The 17,553-nt window shown below is 42.8% G+C and overlaps 1 protein-coding gene across 6 annotated transcripts in view; it reads right to left on the reverse strand.

Annotated features, from left to right (window-relative positions):
* ADCY5 (adenylate cyclase 5) overlaps positions 1 to 17,553 on the reverse strand; it is a 383,952-nt gene that overhangs the window by 109,570 nt on the left and 256,829 nt on the right. For all 6 annotated transcript variants that reach the window (XM_085874713.1, XM_085874710.1, XM_085874712.1 and 3 more), the window contains one exon: positions 12,274 to 12,432. In XM_085874713.1, coding sequence (XP_085730839.1) covers positions 12,274 to 12,432 — 159 coding nt within the window. The remainder of the gene's footprint in view (positions 1 to 12,273; positions 12,433 to 17,553) is intronic.

Here is a 17,553-nt window from a genome sequence, read left to right on the forward strand (position 1 = left end):
TTCAATTCCTTCTCTTCCAGGGTTGTAGAACGCACTACTTCGGTGGACAATCATACGACAAAGCTTGGGAGAATATGCATCTGCCATACGATCCAGAAGTGGGACCATCCACAAGGACGACATGGGTCATGAACAAATGCGCCCTGCAGCTCTGAACCGTGATGAACAGCATGTACAGCGATTGATTTGTCATGTCGAAGACAATATGACACGTCCATTCCGGACCACTGATCATCCAGATGAACATCTTGTGAATATATCAAGTGGTGTCATCGCTTCCAAGGATATTCAGACGTCCTTGTTGTCTGTCCACGACCTGGGGAAAAGACAGATGGAAGAGTACATCACAGAATCTCTTTGCACTGGGGGGCAGAGAAGCATGCACCAGCCAATCCCAAAATCCAAACTCAAAACGTTTTCGATTTCCAAAAAGAAAACAAAAATCCTGATTTTGGGTCAGAAAACATTGGTTGCAATCAACCCGGAAATGGTTTTCCGCCGTGCTTTGCAATTGACTCAAGTCCGCCCTGACCTGAACATGAAGCACGTCCTGAGCTATCCCATTACGTCTGTTCCGACATATATCTTTCATGAAGATGGAGCTCCACGGAAGAACACCAAAGCAGAACTCGGGCATATTCTCGAGGGCCTAGTCGATGAAGAGCACGAAAACACTCCAAGTGATAACCAACATCGTAGCGTGTACATCAGGGATGCTATGGCTGAACTCCATATCCTGGGTGGAAATGGTGGTTGGAGGAAGGGCGGAGGAGCTCCTTGTGAGCCAACGGCCATCCATATCTAGTGCCCAACTGTGTCTGCGGACGTCCTCCTGCAGTTGGGTTACTTTTTTATCAGGAGGTTAGTGGCAGGATTTGCACTCCGGCCACCGTAAAACCCTTCATTCCGCAAAACACAAAAATGCAAAAAAAATCTGAAAACCCACTCCGTGGGAGTACCTCCTGTGCAGCTTCCCTTCGCAGAGCAGCTCACCGGATGACGGGATTGGGGCAAAGCCTTCGGGACCCCCAATCTTTGATGATAGGAGGGAAACCACGGGGTAACATCCCTGGGTCAGATTGCGGGAGAGTGTGTCGGAGTGGTGCTGAGGTGTCGTCCACCAGACGGCGTTCTCCTTGGGTTAACCTGAGGCGGTCCCTTCGGGTGGGTGCCTGGAATGTCCTATCCCGAAGAGAGGATGATCACCTGTCTCTGTTATCATCTGAGCTCAAGCGTTTGGACATCAGGATTGCAGCTCTCTCTGAGGTTCGGAGACCGGATTGCGGCGAGATAATGGTGGGTGGTAACACCAACTATTGGTCTGGTCGCTCTGATGGTTACCATTCTTAGTGCTTTTTGATGGTGTGGGAAACTTTACTCACTGACACCTTGGCTTCTTTTGCAATTTCTCGAAAGGAAAGACCTACACTTTTAAGGGTTATAATGGTCTGTCTGTCTTCCTTTGTTAATTGTCTTTTTCTCGCCATTATAACAGCAATGCACTACTTCCTGCAGTGCAACATTGTCCAAATAATGCTTCAGAGGGTGTAGCAACACAGTCTTTTCCAACACTGCTTTTGTAGACAGAGGGTTTGTAACTAATCAACAAAAGTTGGGACACCTGTAGAAATTGTTTGCATCAACTTTCAAGGCTTAATTTACTTCCATTGCTGCAGAACAGCTGCAGTTGCGAACTCATTACTTGTTCGCTGAAAAGGGTCTTTTTTAACAACTCTGAAATTTACATTATTTTTCAGTTTTTGGGAACCTAAATATATTTTGTTTTTTGTTTTTTTTTACCTCTGCCAGTTTACTGCTTAGCTTTGTACCATTTCACGTTATCCACTGGAATTGAACTGCTTAAATTTCAGTAAAAACTGAAAAATGGGGGTGTTCCAAAATTTTTGACTGGTGGATTATATATATTTATATGTGTGTATGTATGTATGTATGTATCTATGTATGTATGTATGTTTGTATGTTGAGCAGTCGATGTAGTCGAATAAAAAAATAAACCAATGTCACCCACAGGGTGACCCGTATCTTGCCAAAAGGTGACCACGTGTGACTTCCTTAAGGTCACACTGAGGTGAACAGAGCTGCTATCCACCAGGAGCGACTCCTTGAGGAATATCTGCCAAATTTCCAGCCGGATCCTATGAAAACTGTCGGAGAAGATACACTTTGAATGAACCCTGGTCGAAAACAATAAAAAACGAAGTTCGTTATATCTCAGAGACTATGAGTCAGATCGATATGAAACTGGTATGGTAGGTTCATGGTATGTCCTCGTTATGTGTGAGAAAGAACCGTTGCTATGGACCCCTCCATTGCCTAGCAAGGGCCAAAAAAACCTCGAAATGTGGGGGTATTTTAATGAAAAAACAATCTGCAGCATGAACCCTTGAAGCTAGAATCATGAATTTTATTGTGCTTAATCCTCAGGTCATTCGTCATCGAACGGGCCCATCGCGTCAGGTTCTATTGGGTAGTCGACTACCCATGTCCGCCTACCGGCTTGTCTGTATGTATGTCTGTTTGGTCCAGTGCTCCGTTAATACAATGGTGATTTTGATGAAACTTGGTTGGTAGGTTCATACCATGACCTAGTTGTGTGCAAATGAGAACCGTTGCTATGGACCCATCTGTTGCCGAGCAACGGACCTTTGAAATTTTCAAAAAAAAATCTCAAAAATTAATTTTTTCGAAAATTAAAAATCGGGCCACGAGCGACTGTGGGCAGTACATTCAGACATATTGTCAAAAATTTCCAGCCGGATCCTATGAAAACTGTCGGAGAAGATAGACTTTGAATGAACCCTGGTCGAAAACAATAAAAAACCGGTTTGTTATATCTCAGATACTATGAGTCAGATATACATGAAACTGGTATGGTAGGTTCATGGTATGTCTGAGTTATGTGTGAGAAAGAACCGTTGCTATGGACCCCTCCGTTGCCTAGCAACGGCCAAAAAACCTCTAAATGTGGAGGTATTTTCACGAAAAAACAATCTTCAGCATTAACCCTTGAAGCTAGAATCATGAATTTTCTTGTGCTGAATCCTCAGGTCATTCCCCATCAAATGGGCCCATCGCGTCAGGTTCTATTGGGTGGTCAACTACCCATGTCCACCTACCGGCTTGTATGTATGTATGTATGTATGTATGTATGTATGTATGTATGTCTGTATGTATGCCTGGTGATGGCTTAATGGTTAAGGTGGTGGGCTTGGAATCCTCGGATCCTGAGTTGAAATCCCACTCTCCATGTTGAAATAATACCAGGTGGGGTTGACTGCCTTCCATTGAATTAATACCAGGTGGGGTTGACTCTGCATGTCATTGAATTAATACCAGGTGGGGTTGACTCTGCCTTCCATTGAATTAATACCAGGTGGGGTTGACTCTGCCTGTCATTGAATTAATACCAGGTGGGGTTGACCCAGCCTGTCATCCTTCTGAGTTCGGCAAAATGAGTGCCAGCCTGCTGGTATCCTGTGTTGGAGTAGCGACCCATCCAGGATTGTGTCCAATAGCCAAGGAGACTGCATAGCAGCACCAACGCTCTGCACAGAGTATGGTCCCAATGGACACATGCACGCACACATGTATGTGCGCACATCCAGAGACAAACAATGCCCGGACACATCCGGAGATAAACACATTTATATGCAGGGTGGTGCAGAGCCAACAGATACTTTTTAGACCACTCTCCTGTCCGAGTGGTGGGGTGGGAAGTTTTGGGGTTGTGAGACCATTTTTCTCAAACAATACACTGCAACTGGTGGAGGCTACCTTCCTGATGTTATCCACCATCAATATTATAATTGCAAGCTTTGAACCTAAACCTCGTGTGTTTCAATTACCGCAAATCCAAATGTGTCAGTCAGCTCTGCACCACCCTGTACATACATATATACTTGTGGTACATCCTTGCACACAACAAGCAACTACTTGGGTGCATCCTACGTGCAGACTTAATAAATATAAGCTTTTCTATTTGATGGAGGAGTTTGTCGTTACAAACAGCTAAATCACTAAAGTAAATTAAGAGTTAATGATTAGAATGACCTCCTTCTTGAAATGTATACAGTCGAGTAATTTTCATGTAAATACAGAAAATGTTATAAAATATGGGCTGGAAGAGGCTCATGTTCGCATTGCCGAGCAACCAGGTCATGTGGAAGCTGCATTGACTTGGAAAGAAAACCCAACTGTATATAAAAAAGTATATGCAGTTTAACTGTACTGTATATATACATATATATCTATATATATATATATATATATATATATATATATATATATATATATATATATATATATATATATATATATATATATACAACCCGATTGTACATGTAACTGTATGCGTAAACAACTGTATACAAAGCTTTAATATATACTATACAGTGGGGAGAACAAGTATTTGATACACTGCCGATTTTGCAGGTTTTCCCACTTACAAAGCACGTAGAGGTCTGTAATTTTTATCAGAGGTACACTTCAACTGTGAAAGACGGAATCTGAAACAAAAATCCTGAAAAAATCACATTGTATGATTTTAAAATAATTAATTCGCATTTTATTGCATGAAATAAGTATTTGATCACCTTCCAACCAGAAAGAATTCCGGCTCTCACAGACCTGTTAGTTTTGTCTTTGAGAAGCCCTCCCATTCTCCACTCATTACCTGTATTTACTGCACCTGTTTGAACTCGTTATCTGCATAAAAGACAGCTGTCCACATTTAATCAATCAGACCCCAACCTCTTCATAATGGGCAAGACCAGAGAGCTGTCAAAGGACATCAGGGACAAAATTGTAGACTTGCACAAGGCTGGGATGGGCTCCAGGATCATCGGCAAGCAGCTTGGTGAGAAGGCAACAACTGTTGGTGCAATTATTAGAAAATAGAAGAAGTTCAAGATAACAGTCAATCTCCCTCGGTCTAGGGCTCCATGCAAGGTCTCACCTCGTGGAGCCTCAATGATCATGAGAAAGGTGAGGGATCAGCCCAGAACTACACGGCAGGACCTGGTCAATGACCTGAAGAGAGCAGGGACCACTGTATCAAAGAAAACCATAAGTAACACACTATGCCATCATGGATTAAAATCCTGCAGCGCACGCAAGGTCCCTCTGCTCAAGCCAGCGCATGTCCAGGCCCGTCTGAAGTTTGCCAATGACCATCTGGATGATCCAGAGGAGGAATGTGAGAAGGTCACGTGGTCTAATGAGACCAAAATAGAGCTGTTTGGTTTAAACTCCACTCTCCGTGTTTGGAGGAAGAAGAAGGATGAGTACAACCCCAAGAACACCATCCCAACCGTGAAGCATGGAGGTGGAAACATCATTCTTTGGGGATGCTTTTCTGCAAAGGGGACAGGACGACTGCACTGTATTGAGGGGAGGATGGATGGGGCCATGTATTGCGAGATCTTGGCCAACAACCTCGTTCACTCAACAAGAGCATTGAAGATGGGTCGTGGCTGGGTCTTCCAGCATGACAACGACCCAAAACAAACAGCCAGGGCAACGAAGGAGTGGCTCTGTAAGAAGCATCTCAAGGTCCTGGAGTGGCCAAGCCAGTCTCCAGACCTGAACCCAAGAGAAAATCTTTGGAGGGAGCTGAAAGTCTGTGTTTCCTCGCGACAGCCCCGAAACCTAAAGGATCTGGAGAAGATCTGCATGGAGGAGTGGGCCAAAATCCCTGCTGCAGTCTGTGCAAACCTGGTTAAGAACTATAGGAAACGTCTGATCTCTGCAATTGCAAAGAAAGGTTTCTGTACCAAATATTAAGTTCTGTTTTTCTGATGTATCAAATACTTATTTCATGCAATAAAATGCAAATTAATTCTTTAAAAATCACACAATGTGATTTTCAGGATTTTTGTTTTAGATTCCCTCTTTCACATTTGAAGTGTACTTATGATAAAAATTACAGACCTCTACGTGCTTTGTAAGTGGGAAAACCTGCAAAATCGGCAGTGTATCAAATACTTGTTCTCCCCACTGTATATCTTCTTCTTCTTTCGGCTGCTCCAGTTAGGGGTCGCCACAGCGGATCATCCGTATGATCCGCATAGTGATTTGGCACATGTTTTACGCCGGATGCCCTTCCTGACGCAACCCTGGTCGCCTCTTACGACACAGGGATATGGTACACCTATTTTAACCGGGGTATACACCGGCCCAGTACACTGGTACTCACTTCGCAGACCTCGGAAGGATGACAGGCTGAGTCAACCCCCTGGTGTATTAATTCAGTGGCCCAACGGGGCTTGAACTCAGGACCTTTTGGATCCCAAGCCGCTGCCCTAACCACTGCGCCAACACCAGGATATTAATATATACTATATATATATATATACATACATATACATATACATATACATATATATATATATATATATATATATATATATATAATATACATATACATATATATATATATACATATACATATATACATATATATATATATATATATATATATACATATATACATATATATATATATACATATATACATATATACATATATATATATATATATACATATATACATATATACACATATATACATATATATATATATATATACATATATATATATATATATATATATATATATATATATATATATATATATATATATATATATATATATATATATATATATATATATATATATATATATATATATATATATATACATATATATACATATATATATATATATATATATATATATATATTGTTGTGGTTGACAAAATTCGCAAACCACCATTCAGGTCCCGTAGGTGAGATATCTCTGTAAGTATATGTGTAGTTAGCCCAAACCCGTTGTTGAGAGGGAATAAATGTCATTCATTCGGGCTGCGACCCTTTTAGATAGCCGTTTTTCTTTTACTATCCTTATTTTGGACCAACCGCCATTACTACCACCACAACCACCACCAACCGCATCTCGACAACCACAGCCACTTTCTCCAGAACCGCCTTCACAACATCCACCTTCTCCACAACCGCTTTCACACACCAACCACCACCCGCAACGCCGCTTCACAACAACAGCAACGTCAACGGCCACGACCTTTACCGTCACAACTCGCCCTCGCAACCATCGCATCACCGCCATTCCCGCGCCGCTTGTGGGCACCGATACTGGACTCGTACAGGGCGCGCACCGAGCAGCGGGTGCAAAAACACCAGCCTTTCCGAGAAATCGGATCAAGAATGATTCACGCCCACTTCTGTTCCGTCCTATCAGCGAGCGTGGGGCGATTTGGCCCCGCCTCCAGGCACGTCGGAGTATAATCGCTATATGCAGATTCGCGGATCAAGAATGATTCACGCCCACTTTTCCTCCGTCAAATGGGGGAGCGTGGCTCCGCCCCCGAGCCGTTCCTGATCCAAAAATCTGCATATGATTTCTCCTGTCGGACTATAAAGCGCCGAGCGCGGGGCGAATTTGGGAGAGTTGAGAAGAGAGAGGAGATGGAGAGTTGTGGCGGCGGCGAAATCAGTCGAGAGAGTGTCTGTCGGGGTCCGGAGAGTCTGGAGAAGCCAAGAAGCTTTGTGGAGGTCTGCGCTCGTGTCAGAGTCGGGGAGCTGCGGAGAGGGGAGGCCGGGAACGCGGTCGAGGTCGCAGTGGAGTCGCTCGTCGCGGGACCCAAGCCAGCCAGATATCCTCTTTCCCCCGAGCATCAACAACCCCCCCCTGTTTCCCCCCGCGCTGAGATAGTGTGAGAAGGGGGCCCCGTTCCCACCCCATTCCAGGCAGTGCCAGCGAGGTCGCAGTGGAGTCGGGGCGCCGCCGCCATTTTGCGGCTCATCACCAGACGGGTAGGCTCGACGCGGTCTCGGCCCCAGGCCCGTCTGCCCCCTTATCGTTGAGGGTGGCCCCTTTTTTCTTTTGCTTTGGAGTATATGTGTTGTTGGCGCCGTCTGTGAAGTAAAACTGTGTAAGTGTTGCCGTGTGCTCGCGTAGTCGGTAGTAGATCTGCATTGTGTTTCTTTTGTTGCAATTGCTTTTGGTGCGTAATTGTTGTTTCTTCTTTTGTTACATTTGCTTTTGGTGCATAATTGTGGTAATTGTATATGTGTGCTTTCCGTTTGCCGCGGAATAAATGTGCTTTATGTTGAACTGTTTCTCCCGTTTCGCTTCGTCTTTTCTCCAATTGAATCTCCATCTTACTTCACGTAAAGGGTTGGTCGTGGGCTAAATACGCCCGATAATTATAATTAATCGGAACCGTCGAGGTTGACGATAACACTGCTCGGTTATCCCGATAGTACGGAACGGGTCGCTTAAAGTGTCCCGTGTCCAAAGTCGACCTGCGGCGAGGTGCGATCGCCCGGTCTACCCTCCGTGTGGGTACTTAGGTAGGTCGAATTTGGCGAACAACCCTATCCCACGCGGGGGGCCGATTGGCACGATCGTGGTGAATCCGAAAGGCCCACCCGTGACTAGTTCCCGGCGTTAGTCCGAGAGGGTCACGACGGGATTGTCCGTCCGGTGGGCGACGTGCCGCGATTCGAGTTACGTGGCCGCTCGCACGCCGGCGGGCGCGAATCAGCAACAATATATAATATACACATATATATATATATATGTATAAATATTAGACAAGGACGTGAGGAGATATCAGTGCACTCTGAGATTAAGAGGGGTGTTCAAATGATCCCTGGATTTCTATAAAAAAAGACACCATTGTTTGCTATTATCAATATAAAATATTTCACATAATGATCAACAGGAAATTACTTTTCAGACATTAAAATTTTCAAACATCTCAGTGTGATAATAAACGTGTATGTGTTATATATATATATATATATATATGTATATATATATATATATATATATGTTAATCATGCATTTAATTTGTTAATTCAAGATTTTCTTTTGCATTCAATAGTTTGATCAGGAGCCACAGCTTGAGAGTTAAGGCCCAGTCACACCTTGACGTTTTAGCCAGCAATGGCAACGTATCAAAATGTATGTAAAACGCTGGCTTACGTTGAACTTTTGATTTTTTTTTTAAGATTCGGACGTATTCATAACGAGTTGGTCGTATGCATAACATATTAGTAACGGACACAGAACGTTTCGTTGTCTTATAGATAACTTATTCCAACGAATGCTGAACCTGTTGTCGGCGTTCACAACCTATGCCCAACGATAGTCTAACTTATGCATAGCGCGCTGCACGTACCGCCGACGATCACGTGGCGTAGCCTATTAAAAGGCTGCCGCACAATGATTCAAATCATAACCGCCGGAGAAATGGAAGTGTCAACATCGCAGTCACACGTTGGCGATCTTGCCAGTGTATGCCGACCTCTGAAAAATTGTTTAAAACGCTGGCGCATGTCGAATACGGTATGGGTAAGTTTGGTATACGTGAATAGAACGCTAAAGTACGCTATCATACGTAGTAGTAAGTGGAGTACGTCTTGTACTTTTAAACGTGTTTAACATTTTATGACGTACTTGCCGTCTGCCTCACATGTTCCGCATGTGATGGGAATAAGTTGTACGCACAATATGCGATCGTTGGCACACGTCGACAAAAGTTGCTTGTAAGTTACTCATAAGTCGAAACACGTCGAGGTAATGGTTCGCGTCAGTGTTCCAGACTCCCTGGTTCTTTTTTTCTTCGGTATGACGGTCATGTTGACACTTCGATTTCTAGTGCGGTTATTATATAATATAATTAACAGGCTGTTGTTCAACGATTTAAATCATAACCGCACCAGAAATCGAAGTGTCAACATGACCGTCATACCGAAGGAAGAAAAAAAAAAACCAGGGAGTCTGGAACACTGACGCTAACCATTACATTGACGTGTTTCAACTTATGAGTATCTTACAAGTAACGTGTGTGAACGTGTGTCAACGATCGCGTAACGTGCCTACAACACGTTACTCATAGGTTAGAAATAAGTTTCAGGTACGCTAAACATTACCTCGACGTGTTTCGACTTATGATTAACTTACAATTAACGTGTGTCGATGTGTGTCAACGATCGCATAACGTGCCTACAACTTATGGCCAGCGTCGTGGAACTTGTGAGTCATACGCTGGCATAAGTCGTAAAATTTCAAGCATGTTAAATTTGAGGACAACCGCAAAGTACGATGAAAGCCAGCGTACTACGACGTATGGCAGTGTTTTTCAGCATGCTCTCAATGTTTCTAAAACTTACCCATAACGTATTCGACGTGTGCCAGCGTTTTAGACAAATTTTTCAAACATCGGCATAAGCTGGCTAAAACGTTAAGGTGTGACTGGGCCTTAAAGAAGGGGAGACCTAAAATGAAGTTAAGGCAGGGTTGTTTCACTCAAGTAGTGAATGCGTGGAATGAATGGTCTTCCTAGAAAGGTGGTAGCAGCAGAAACAGTAGATGTATTTAAACTAGAAATGGAGAGGTACCGAGAAGCAATTGGGTATACAGGAGTACTGTAAATGAATATTACCAGTATTGTGCAATATTGATAGGCCGAATGGCCTCCTGCGTTGAAGTCCCCTGTGTGTTTCCTTGTGTGAAAATGCAACAATTCCCACGTCTCTACTGACTGTGAAATTAAATAATTCCACTCCATCAAACCTCACGATGAGCAATTTTTGGAAACCACATCGTAAAGCCAACTTGATGTTGTTTCTGCACAACCAACATCTTGCTGTACGGAATCACGGTCATTTGGCTGACACGGCTTTATAAAACAAGCAAACAGTGTTTTATTCAAGATCTTGGCTCACATGGAAGAGCAATGTGATAGATGTTAAAACACTTAATGAGCTCACAGTGGGGGTAGTGAGGCCACACTTGTATGCCATAACTGAGATAATAAACAAAAAGGAAAAGAGAACAGAGCAAGGAAGGAAACACAGTATGGTAATCTATGAGTAAGAGGGTTGGGTGAGGTTGGGTTAAAAGGGGGGGGGGTAAAAAAAAAGATTGCAGGTAGTGATTTGGGTTAAGACCGACTGATGCGCCACCTTAAAATGTAGTGTGATAAATGTGAAAGAGAGGAATAAACACAGGGTAAGTTCATTTAATCCTCCTTGCCAGAAGTGGTTTCAGGCCTTTCATTGTCAGAATGACAAATTTGGGTGGTATGTGCATATCATTTTTGGTGACTTGTCTATTCCCACTTTATCCTCACACCTAACTCGATATGCAACATGCCCTCTCACTCTGGACTATTATGAAGACTTCACACCTGTCTTTTTGATGACAAACGACACAGGCTTTACCATCACAAACTCATGGTTTCAATCCTGTTTCTGCTGCAGTTTCCAACAAGCCTTTGTCTTGTGATGCATTCGGTTTTATTTTTTTTAAATGTCTCTCATCAAAATTTCGTAATCCAAGTAAAATTGGGCACAATATATTGACATTTAACAGATATCAAAGTGTTCATGGAAGACTATTGTAATTTGTCCACAGAATACCAGACACAATCAATAAACTTCTGCCATCTTGAGACCAACTTGACAATACCATCACAGTGGAGTGCTACTCTCCTGTTCCATCCACCATCGTACTACAAGCTGAACCTCAACAGGGTCACCTACAATCTATCAGAAGATGATATGCATTATTTGTAATGGGATCATTAATGAAGATGAAAATAACATTTTGGGATGTGTATGCCATAATCCCCGTAAACATTCTACTGTAACACCAGGTCATGCTAAATAAATGCAGAAATAGACAGGTATGCTTCGGAGTTGCTTTTCAACCCTTCCGAGCCCCATGATTTGGCCTTATTAGCCTATCATCTATTTTCACCACTCAAGCGGATTGTAGATTTGATGAGGCCCAACTTAAGGTGCAATGGTGGATGTAAGAGGTGAAATAGCATTCTACCATGATGGTATTTATCAAGTTTGTATCAAGATGAAAGAAGTGCATCAATATTGCTGTGGATTTCTTAAGGAATTGGCAAGACCTTGACACTTGAATATCCACATGAAAGTGGTATTGAGATAGACTTTTGCAATGTGCTTCATAATATGATGCACAAGGATATACTTCATATGATAAGGAGAGCCTGGAACATGCTCCCAACTAGTGAGTAAAGAGCAATGTAAAAATCTGGGTCAATGAAGGGATCTCCAAACATCCCCATATTGGCAAAAGTGCATTGACATTGGCAGAGGGTTTGTTGAGAAAGTTAAATAGTCTGGTTGTGTGTGAAACATACATATGCTCGAGATAGGTTACAGAGTGCCAGGATAGGGAAATTTACTCACCCAGCTTTGCCTCCAGCTTCCATGTGATTTGCCAATGTGACGTCATTGGACCACACATCAAATTGCCACTTGATGAGACCAAGCACACCACAATGAACACGCCCACTATGAATGCCCACACGCATGTTCACGTTGACCCCCGTGACCTCACGCACCAATCTGCACCCCAGAGCCAAGCATTCTATAATCAGTGAAAGATTGAAGCAAAGTCTTTTGAGATTACTTTAAATCCAGAATTACAGACAGCCGCAACAACTACTTGATTATCACAATAATTATTATTATCGGTGAAAATAACAATACAGCATTTATAATATATTGCTAAAGAAAGCTGAGACTTCTAAATCTGATCCTTTGGCTTGTCAGGGGGTGTAGGTGGGTTTCATTAAAAGCAGAATTTTGGATATCATGTTAATTTTCAGCAGAAATGAATAATTAATTCTTCAATAAAAGGAAAAACGATTGTGAAAATACTGTGAATATTTTAAAATGCTCAAATGGTATTATAAATACATATATGATGAGCAATCAATATATTTCAGCACGATAATTGGCATGACTGATATTGGGAAATGGATGAAGATTTATCTGGTTTTTTAAAGAAACCAGCAATCAATAAATTTCAAGATGATAATTAGCATGACTGATATTGGGAAATAGATGAAGATTTATCTGATTTTTCAAGAAACCCATGATGAGCAATCAATATATTTCAGGACGATAATTGGCACGACTGTTATTGGGAAATGGATGAAGATTTATCTGGTTTTTAAAGAAACCCATGATGAGCACTCAATATATTTCAGGACGATAATTGGCATGACTGGTATTGGGAAATGGATGAAGATTTATCTGATTTTTAAAGAAACCCATGATGAGCAATCAATATATTTCAGGACGATAAATGGCATGACTGGTATTGGGAAATGGAAGAAGATTTATCTGATTTTTAAAGAAACCCATGAAGAGCAATCAATATATTTCAGGACGATAATTGGCATGACTGATATTGGGAAATGGATGAAGATTTATCTGATTTTTTAAAGAAACCCATGATGAGCAATCAATATATTTCAAGACGATAATTGGCATGACTGATATTGGGATATTGATGAAGATTTATCTGATTTTTAAAGAAACCCATGATGAGAAATAAATATATTTCAGGATGATAATTGGCATGAATGATATTGGGAAATGGATGAAGATTTATCTGATTTTTAAAGAAACCCATGATGAGCACTCAATATATTTCAGGACGATAATTGGCATGACTGGTATTGGGAAATGGATGAAGATATATCTGATTTTTAAAGAAACCCATGATGAGCAATCAATACATTTCAGGACGATAATTGGCATGAATGATATTGGGAAATAGATGAAGATTTATCTGGTTTTTGAAACCCATGATGAGCAATCAATATATTTCAGGACAATAATTGGCATGACTGATATTGGGAAATAGACGAAGATTTATCTGATTTTTAAAGAAACCCATGATGACGAAGAATCAATGTGTGAATTTGTCTGAAGGAACCATCATTACCTGTCATGCCCAAAATCTCTTTTCTCTAACAGTATTTTTTTTAATTTGGTTTGTTAATTAAAAAGGTGAAACGTGGCAAGAGTTCTGTTGAGATAAACAATGCATGTTCATGGAGACGTTCAAGTCTCTAAAAGATCTTCAGCCGATTGGTTAAGAAAAAGATCTTCAGCTGGTTGGTGAAGAAAAAGATCTTAAGCTGATTGGTTAAGCAAAAGAACTTCAACCGATTGGTTAAAAAAATATCTTCAGCTGATTGGTAAAAAAAAGATCTTCAGCCTCAAAGAAACAGAGTACTTTTGAAATGTGAACAAAGCGCTGGGTTTTTTTTGTTATTTTTTGCATACATTGTCAAGGCTCGGATGAGAGTTAACACACAATGCACAGTAAGTGGGGCATGAAACAAGAGGGGCTGGAGAGGGAAGAACAAAACAATGAGGAACAGAGACATTCAGAGATCTGTGGAAGGAAGAGGGATGACGCAGGGAACACGGGGCATGCAAGATGGACACGACAGACTTTCAGGAAGGAAAGCAGGGAATTTGAAGGAGGTGGGTTTGGGGTGGATTAACGAGGGTAGAAAAGTTCGAGGTTTTGGATGGGGGAAGATAAGAGGTGGTGGTGAACAGCTGTTCTGAAGGCCTGGAGGGAAGAATGGGATTGAACAGAGTGAGGGAGTTTATTCCAAATGCGGGAAAAAAGAGGATTGAAAGAGTGAAGGTGAGCAGTGATTCGTGATTTTGGTAGTTTTACCAGAAGGGGGTTGCTGACAGACCTTGAGCACCCTGCGGAAATGTGGTGGGGACATATCACAGACAGAGTGGGGGGGGGGGTCTAGACCAGAGAGGAGACGGAAGAAGACAGAAAGACTGGAGAGGAGACGGTAGAAGACAGAAAGACCACCGACCTGCCAACCGTGAGAGAGTGAGAGGCCCAAAGACTAAGCCTCACCACAGGAAATACCAATGATCCTAAATGCCTTGGTTTCTACAGCGTGAAGCCGAGAAAGGTGGGAGCCAGGAGTACCAGCCCAGAGGGAAGATCAATACTCCATCAGGCTGAGGACGAAAGCTTTGTAAGTGGTCAGGAGCTCAGGTGGGCCGAGGAAGGACTTTGCACGACGGAGGATTCCCAGTCGGCGACTGGCTTTGGAGGCGAGGTTGGAAATGTGGCTTTCCCAGGAAAGATCATGGCAGATAGTGAGACCCAGAAGCTTGAATGAAAGGACTTCTTCCAGAGGATTGCTGAGAAAGTAGATGGGGGGGAGGGGGGTTCTAAACGGTCCTTTTGGGGAGACACACTGAGATTGAGATTTGTCGGGTTTGAAAGACATGTTCCACATGTTGGACCAGTTTGCGATTTTGTCCAGATCTGCAGAGTGAAGAAGCTGCTGCTTGCCGATCTGAGGGATGACAGATGGTAAGGCAGAGGGTGGAGTCATCAGCAAAGAGATAAAGAGGATTTTCCAGAGAGTCAGAGAGATCATTGATGAAAACCAGAAAAAAACAGGGCCCAGAATGATTCCTTAAGGAACTCCAGCCTGTACAGGAAGAGGGGATGAAAGAACTCCATTTAGGGCCACACATTGACTGCGACAGGAGGAGGAAGTCTGCGAGCCATGAGTGGAGATGGCCTTGGATACCATAGGAAGAGAGTTTGGTGAGCAGGGCAGAGTGCCAGACTGTGTCAAAAGCACACGATATGTCTAGGGATATGGCTCCGATTTCATGTCTGGCATTGAGGACCTCCATCCATTTTTGGGAGAGCAGAAGCAGCATATCCAGGGTAGAGTGACCTGGTCTGAAACCAAATTGAAGATCGGAAATCAAGCCATTGGAGAAGAGGAAGGATTTGATGTCTGAAGCGATGATGCATTCCATAACCTTCCTGATGATTGGGAGAAGGCTGATTGGTTTGCAGTTACAGGGATCTGTTTTTGCACCTTTTTTATGCAGGGCAGTGATGTTTGCTGATTTCCAAGCAGATGGCAGATGACCTTGAGCAAATGAGAGGGTGAATAGAACAGAGAGAGGGTGAGCAAGAGCAGAGGAGCAAGTTTTGAGGACACGTGTGCTGATGCCATCTGGACCGGTTGCAGAATCTGAGTCGAGGTTTGACAGCAAGCTCTCCACCTTGTCAGGAGAAAAGGACACAGAGTCCAGGGAGAGTTGGGTGCGACTGGGTAAGGTGGGTACAGAAAGCGATGGGTTTTGCACACAAGATGTCGATGCAAACAGCGAGTTGAAGCATTCAGCCTTTTCATGTGCAGTTTCAGCTGTTTGGCCATTTGAGGTAAGGGAGGGGATGGAGGGGAACATACACCAGAAACAGATTTGATTAGACACCACTGGGATTCGGAGGAGGGAGAGAGGTTTGAGAGTTCAGTCTTGATATTAGAAAGATGTTGTTTTCTGGCTCTCCTGAGCATAGACACACACTTGTTCCGAGCTTTATGGAAGGAACTGAGATTACCCTGTTGGGTTTGCTATCCATGAGGCAAAGGCAAGTTGTTTCAGGACAACTGCCTCGCCACAAGCTTCAGTGAACCATGGGCAGGAGGACAACTGGGGCAGGAGGTAGGACAACTGCAGACGAGAGGGGATAAATCTGTGCATGAGAGAGAGCAAGTTTCTTTGAAAGAATTCCCAGGATGAGTTGATGTTGGAGAAAGTAGTGATGGGAGACCAGTCTCGAAGTTTGGTGGCTGCTTGGAGACCCTGCCAATTAGCCGAAGTGAAATGCTATTAAATTGATGTTAAATTGAAAAATGTTATTTAAGAGTGTAATTAAACCAAGTGATGTTTCATAACTTGATTTTGAATTCGTCCACAAGTCAAGAGACTTTTAAATTGGTCTCTGTACTGATTGGAACTGACAATTGGCTGGCAGGAATGCTTGGAGGGTTGTCGACTGTCCTCCTGTGTGAACTGTCCTCTTGGAGTTACCTATGCAGAGTGATCCATCAAAGTGTGTATCATCCATGAGATCAGCGATCTTCACTATTTTTGAGAAGGGGGTCACTTTCGTCGATAAGGCATCAATGTGAGAGCTGCCACACCACCTGCAAGACTCCATAAATGCTGCTATTCGGTCCTGCCTCCACGTACTCTTCTTTGTTGTGGTTAACTGGGCTGCAAGCATCCTTGTTTGTATACTGCAACCATATCCTGATGTAGTTATGTTACTTTTATGCTTTGCATTGGAACACTCATTGGAAACCATTGTGTCAATTTGAAAGTATTTGTGGCGGATTATGACGGGGGCATTTTCGCATTTTGGCCGCACTTCAGGGGCCGCACTTTACGCCACCAAGGGCCGCCAGTAGTATGCCGGCCGTGCAATAAAGAGCATTGCATTAGATGGATGTCACGTTGGTGCACAAGTCTGTCAGCACTTATACCATAAATATCCCACTCTGACTTTTGCCAAGAGTGGATGAGTTATCGAGACAGCATCCTTTTCGAATTCCAAATTCCTGACACTTTCAGTCGAACGTCATTCCTGGTCAGCCAGTTCGTGAACGACTTGGGCCAAACACGTTCTCTGGCCGACCCCACAATAAGGTGGGAATAACTGCAGCCATTAAGGAAACAGTAACAGTAGTTATTGAAACTGATTCAGAATTATAGAATGGGGGTCGTTTAACGAATGAAACAGGTAGATCACAAATTTTGAGCTTTGAACTATGACCAAGTATTCACGAGATAACAGACAATAGTTTCCTGTATTTATAA

Source organism: Eptatretus burgeri, chromosome 3 (assembly GCF_056783735.1).
Source record: "Eptatretus burgeri isolate ZD-2024b chromosome 3, Ebu_testis_v1, whole genome shotgun sequence".
Lineage (NCBI taxonomy): Eukaryota > Metazoa > Chordata > Myxini > Myxiniformes > Myxinidae > Eptatretus > Eptatretus burgeri.